This window comes from Populus euphratica, unplaced genomic scaffold, assembly GCF_000495115.2.
Source record: "Populus euphratica unplaced genomic scaffold, PopEup_1.0 scaffold229.1, whole genome shotgun sequence".
In the NCBI taxonomy this organism is placed as follows: domain Eukaryota; kingdom Viridiplantae; phylum Streptophyta; class Magnoliopsida; order Malpighiales; family Salicaceae; genus Populus; species Populus euphratica.
The window spans coordinates 153,665-160,475 of NW_011500110.1; the positions used below are offsets into that span (position 1 = coordinate 153,665).

The 6,811-nt window shown below is 30.5% G+C and overlaps 1 protein-coding gene across 1 annotated transcript; it reads left to right on the forward strand.

Annotated features, from left to right (window-relative positions):
• Nucleotides 1–1,229: 1,229 nt before the first annotated feature.
• On the forward strand, nucleotides 1,230–6,602 carry LOC105109733 (protein TIFY 3B-like). Its single transcript, XM_011004521.1, has 5 exons — nucleotides 1,230–1,553; nucleotides 5,497–5,608; nucleotides 5,713–5,884; nucleotides 6,015–6,072; nucleotides 6,268–6,602. Exons 1-5 carry the CDS (start codon nucleotides 1,402–1,404, stop codon nucleotides 6,425–6,427), a joined length of 654 nt encoding a protein of 217 aa, XP_011002823.1. The 5' UTR covers nucleotides 1,230–1,401; the 3' UTR covers nucleotides 6,428–6,602.
• The last annotated feature ends 209 nt before the right edge of the window (nucleotides 6,603–6,811 follow it).

Below are 6,811 nucleotides of genomic sequence, written 5' to 3' on the forward strand. Positions count from 1 at the left end.
GCATTATAAAAATACAAAGAGAGAAAGCAAGAGTATGATCTTGATCTAGAGACCAAGATGCCTAAATGCATGGAAAATGCCTCCTTTTATAGGCCAAAATTGAGAACTATTGATTTGATGATTAATTAATGAATAAGTGACCAACTCTTAACTTAGTGACAATTCTTATTTTCTCTTGTCGGCCCAAATCGTCATTGATAACGTCAGAATTAGAACCACTTGAAAACATGAAAGTTTTAGAAAATTGTCTCAGCTTTCCAGGAAAAAAAATGGAGGTCATGGGGCTTCTAGAACTCTAGATATAGGCCAAAAACTGAACAGTGTTCGGGCTGTAGGACAGATTCGGACTTCTTCGTTGTTGTTAGAATTTGAACTTGAAAATGACTTTTTTAAATCTTAGGCTCCTATGAAATTGTAGGCCTATGTCTTACCTGTCTATTCATATAAAGTAGACCTAAATCCGAGATCTACAGCTCCAGATATGACCTAATTACCGAACAGTGTTCTGGTTTGGACTGCACCAGTATCTCTTTTCTAAGTTTGACCATCTCTTTGTCCTTTTAATTTCAGTTCTTAAATTCATCAATCAATTTTTTTTATTTATGTGATAGACCTGCATTTAAAATGAATATTTACCACAAATTAAAGATATTTTATATTATTAGATATGTTATTATAAAACATGCTTTAGTTAAGAAGTTATTTATACTTCAAGTGCAAAATGATGATATAGAACCTTGATAAAATACACTTTTAAGTACCAATCATAAATAATATGATATTTCTAAATTTTTTATAATTTTTAAAAAATATTTTTCATCTAAAATAATAGAAAAACACTTTCATAAAAATCTAAAATAAATTTTTATTTAATTGAAAAATGTTTTATATTCACTAACTTTTATAATAATAAATAAATATATAAAAATTAAAAAAATAATTTTTAAAAAACTACTTTTCAAACAAACAAACACTACCTTAGCTATCTTGATCCCATACCAATTTTCATAGCTAAGAAAAACACATAAGATGATTAAATTAAATTTGTTCCATGTGCGATGATGAATTTCTCAAGCATTTTTTGTGAAGAAAAATCCTAGCAAGTGGTGGTGAGTTGTACATGTGTGTAGGCAGGAGGACAGAACCATTGATGGGCGCAAAAAAAAAAGGCAGTGGGGGTGTGAAATTAGAATTTCCACGTTTTAAATTCCTCAAACCACATAACCACTAAATATGATTTGGCTGATACTTTATTTAAAGTTGGGTCAGGTCAAGGTGGAGGACAAGGAGGCCGGAGCTGGTTTCTTTCCTTCTTTCTTTTTTTCTCTCCATTTTCACATGAAATTTCCCTTTACAAAAACAAGAGATTGAATTTCTTTTGTTGTCTCCGATCTGGTTTTAATGGAGGCTCAACAACCTGATTCTCGTAAGGAAATGAAGCCACGAGAAGACATGGAAGTGAAGAAGGAGCAAGAGGATATGGGATCTTGCAAGGAAGGTGCTGGCTTTTTGGAGAAAAATGGGGTTCATAATCTTTGGACACCCAGTTACTGGTATGAATCTACTCTTATAAACTAGAAAAAAGTTTCAATTTTTTTCCTGTTTTTGGTTGGAAAAAGTCTTAGTTTTTTTGTTGGCTTATAGAGGAAACAAAGGGGAAATGGAAGATGGGATCTGTTTTATTTGTGAAAAAAATGCCGGTTATGGAAATTGAAAGCGAGCTAGTGAGTGCCTGAAAGAGCACTGAGATAATTAAATGTTACTCTGTTGTGGTGCCTGAATGTTATTGAATCTTGAGAACTTTCTTGTTTATAGTTTTTAGAGTTTAAGAAGAAGGGAAGAACTTGTGTTCATGGTGCTCTTGTTTTTGAATTTCATTAATAATTTTTTATATTTTAAATGAAATACTAAATTATATAATCGAATTTAATTATATTATTTGAAATAAATGTAGAGTTAAATTGATTTAGCAATTTTAACTATTTTTTAATTTAAAATTGTTTGGTATGTTTTTTCAATGAATAATTTGTTAATAAACAAAATATTCTCTTATGCTAGCCTTCAACATGGGGCTCTTTTCAAGGCATGCCAATGGCTTATATTTAATAGGATTGGAAAGTTATTTAATTATATTTTGTAATGCAAAGGATGTGTTTAGCTGTCTACACTCCCTTTTTTTTTCTTAATAAAGTTTTTTTCTTCTAGTAGAAAACAAGAAACATTATAAAATAAATAGATAAAATATAGAAAAATAAAAAAAACGAATCAACTTGCAATTATCCATGATAATTTATCAAACAAAGTAGAGAGCAATACTTCGAAACCCATCAAACCATAGTCATGCTGATTGTTGCTTTGAGCAACAAGAAGCATTTTTAAATATAATGTATGTCGTGAAAATAATAAAATAAATTATTTAAAAATCTCTATAAATTTATTAGATAAATAATAAATACAGCATTATTTAAAAATTTATTATTTAAATATCTAATTATATTCGGTTTTAAATAATTTGGCATTCAATAGTAATTTATAGGAATCACCTATACAAAATATTCTAAATTCATTTTTAGAAGAGAGAAATTAGAATGTCTAGAGTGCTAGCTCTCTATTTATGAATTATGTTGTTTTTCTTTCTAATAGACAACCTCTTCAAAAATAAAAATCATAATTTAATATTTATAAAATATTCTGTAAACATTATAAATAATAAAATATCTATTTTTTTAAATAATATATATATATATTATTTAAAGATAATTTTAAAAATTTAATCAATCAAGTTCCTACTTGATTATTTTAAGACTAAAATTACAATATCTGAATTAAATACATTCTAGTGTTTAATTTTTAAAATTATTTTCAATCAAGTCACACTTAATGAATTATCTCTATTTAATTTCTGACTAATGATTTTTAATGCGTGTTTAGAAGTGCTGGCTAATTGGCATTTCCAAAAAAATTCAAATTTTTTGCCAAAAATTAAATTTTTTTGTATATTTTGGATCGTTTTGATCCACTAATCTCAAAAATAAAAAAAGTTATTTTGATGTATTTTGACATGAAAAATACTTTGAAAAGCAACCGTAATCATTTTATCAAATAAGCCCTTAATATACGTGACTCATTAATTTTTTAATAAGTTTTTTTAATATGTTAACGTTAAGTGACGTGTCATGATTTTTTAAATATTAAGAAAGTCATAAGTAGTTTAAATTAACCTTTTAGTATATAGTTTCTTAATGTAATTGTTATCCTTTCATTAATGATATTTTGATTTAAATATTTTAGCATGAAATATGTCTGTTATATCAAATCACATTTGTTCACAACATTATAGTCATTGATCTTTTGAATAAGAATTGAAATTATTTTCAAATTTCATTTCACCTTATGCAAGAATTTGACAATTAATACTATTTGAGAACATACATAATATTTTTCATAATTCATCTAAGGTAATAAATTCTCTTTGGATCACTAAAATATTTTTATATAGTTTATGTTATATTCAATATCTACCAATTTGTTACATTTACTAAGATAACGTGTAACAGGATCAAAACATAATACTCTTTATTTAAGATAACTTAGTGATTTCAAGTCTAATGATAACTTATATAACTATCACGTGAGCCTTTTCATAGACATATGTGATATCTTTATATAGAATTCTCACGCAAGTCAGTTCAATATACATGTCTTATAACAAGCATCTATATATTAGTTTTAGGTATTTCAGTTTATGAGAATATTTGTTTCTTTTCATAAAAGAAAGATCAGTCTTTATGAATTCAATAAATATCCAGTATTTAAGAGAGTATCGATTAAAAATATTAGCAAATCATTATTATTGGCATAAAATTCTTCCACATTTTTAAATCTAACAATTTCATAATTATAGTAGAAAAAATAACATACCTCCTAGATACTGCATTAAATATTATATTTTTTTTATCTTGTTTGTATTTAATTATAAATAAAAAAATCAATAAATTTCATCTAGTTAGCATCTCATCGATTCAACTTGAATCACAAATTCTTTCAGGTGCTATCAAGTCTCTAAAATCCCCACAGATACCACGAAAAAGTTGAAATCTTTACTAATTTGATCTTGTAGCCTTCCTTGATCACAAACATACATTAACTTTTGCACGAAGAACGTGTTTGGATAGCTCGAAGTCTTGATGATTAACTCTTGGTCTTCTAGTGAAAAAAACAATATTGGTGAGGATGTGTTATGCACCATCTCACGTGAGTTTTGTAATTTTCCATGAATTTCTCATTTATTACTCAACGACGAAACTTTGTTTTTCAGACAATGATGAAATTTTTAAATTAAATAAAAAGACTAAACTATCCTCTTATAAAATATATCACACACCGATAACATATCAGTTACACAAAATTTCTGAATGTATTATGGTTTTATCAAATCCACAAATTAGATTCCTTTCTCTCTCTAGAAAACAAATTACCATCTCTCCTGAATTGAAACAAATTAGGGTTTATCAAAATCCATAAATTTTTGCAGTAGTAACCATGGCTTCCGATTCAATCAACGCCTCAATTCCTTCTGTCCCGAAAGATTTCGGCAAGAAGAAGAGGGTGCGTAGAGGAAGTAGACACCTTTTCTCATCATTCTAGGGAGGTCAGTTCTTGAATGAGATGACAAGAAACTGGCAACAAGTGTCATGCCATCAAGGGTTTTCATCTCTCGCCCGACCATCTTTGGCTGATCTTAGCTTAAATATGCATGAATAACTAGAATGTCTCTGTTATGCTCTAACATAAACTTTCCCTTCAATTTCTCACAACAAAATTCTCAAGGCATTTAGGGAGAGGCACAACAAGAACTTTCCAAGTACGCTCTGGTGGGTCAAAAAACGATCTTAAAAGGCAAACGATCAATTGCAGAAAACGATCTTATTCTAAATACTACTCCAAAGGCAAGCGATTTTGATAATTAAAAGTAACCTAGTCAGCATAACCAGCTTAAGGTGAACAAGCGAGACAAAATTATAAATGAGATCTTTGAGAATATCCAGCTTCATCATTACTTTCTAGGTTATTATTATTAGTAGTATTTATATCAATATTATTTTGTTCTACCTCAATTATAGAGTTATTTGGTTGTTCTTCAGTTACTAGTTTCATTTTTCTCTAAATTGGATCTAAGCATAATATTTTGTTGATTATTAACCGCAAATTTATCAAGTGCATCATTTTGAGATTGAATCAAAACTATCAATTCTTTTTTTTTATGAAGTTTTTCATAGATGTATATTTTCTACTAGGCATGTTATAAAAATAAAATACAACAATTCAATAATATATAAAATATAAATGAGAGATTTTCTACTAAATATTTCTTTCCTTGATAGATATACTTCCGACACTATTAATGAGAGATTTTGCTTATTTAAGTCATTTAAATGGCAAACACATGCCAGACAAGTTCCACATAATGTAATGACTTATCTTTGGTTTCTTCAGGCCCGTGACAATGGCGACTTCCAGACCAAATGTCACCATTCCTACTCCAGATCAGCTGACCATCTTCTATGGTGGAAGTGTTGTTGTGTTTGATTCAATTCCTGCAGAAAAGGTCTTCCCTCTCTAAAACTTTCAACGCTTGAATATATTTCTACGTGTGAGATTCCAGTCTAACTCTGTGAGATTCCAGTCTAACTCTCTACCATGTCCGTTTAGGTTCATGAAATTATGCTTGCTGCTGCTGCTGCTGTCAAACCTGGTGACATGAAAAAGAGTGGTTCTCCTACTGGTACACCAGTTCTTACAAGGTCTCCTTCAATGCAAAGCACTGCTGCACCCCAGCGCCAAACATATAGCCGTCAGAATTCCATCTGCAGAATGCAAGCTGGTAATGGTTAGAGAACATGACTGAAACACAGCAAATGTTCGAATTCAAATATTTTTTTGCTCTTTATCTTCTATAAGGAATATTGCTTAATGATTCTCATTTTAATTCCATTTTTTTTTTTTGGTTTTAGAATTGCCTATTGCAAGGAGACAATCCCTGCAGCGTTTCTTCAAGAAGCGACGGGACAGGTAACTGTTTGCGTTTTGAATTTCTCTGTCCATCTGTCTGTCTGGAATCTTATACTTCAAAACAACACGTAACTTCATGATTTTGTATCTGGCATTGCATCCAAGTTGCTGTGCTCTTATGTGTTTAATGGTTCCACGATGCACAAATACATCATCTGGGCTGCTTGACCCTTGTTTTGAACTTTGTTAATTCAGGTTGGCGAGCAAAAGTCCATATCCCACTTCGCCAGCAGGAAAAGAGGCAGACACCACAGAACCTGGTATTAGTGTCGCACCTCCACCAGATACAGGTTGCTTTGGAAAACCTCTAGCATCAGAAGAGCTTCAACCGAAGGCTGCTGCCAACGTTGTTTGACCAATGCTAAGGGCTTCTCATTTATCATTTAAAACTTCTACCGTATGAGGTTCTTAACATTGACGTATTATTCGTGCAAGATGTCAAGTGCACTGGTGATGATGGTTTAGTTACTTTTGTATGTATTGGACAACATGTACAATTTCTCATTGAAACTGATGGGATTTTGTTCACACGTCTGCCCCTTACTGCCAAAGGCACTTGGAATATCTTCTGAACCAGCGCCGTGAGGATATGAACTGCCGTAAACAAGTGATATAATTGATGTGTGGTTTGCTTGTTAATGTACCCTCTCCAGTGTTGTGCCACCCTATTGGAAGACTTTTTCATGCAAATTACGATCAGTCAATGATTTTTTAGACTGGCCATGCAGATGTGAATGCA

Excerpts from the sequence above, each read along its gene's own strand:
- LOC105109733 (XM_011004521.1), top strand. The coding sequence starts at position 1,402 with ATGGAGGCTCAACAACCTGATTCTCGTAAGGAAATGAAGCCACGAGAA. Across the intron at positions 5,609-5,712 it reads ATTCAATTCCTGCAGAAAAG|GTTCATGAAATTATGCTTGC; the intron begins GTCTTCCCTCTC and ends ATGTCCGTTTAG. Across the intron at positions 5,885-6,014 it reads CATCTGCAGAATGCAAGCTG|AATTGCCTATTGCAAGGAGA; the intron begins GTAATGGTTAGA and ends TTTTGGTTTTAG.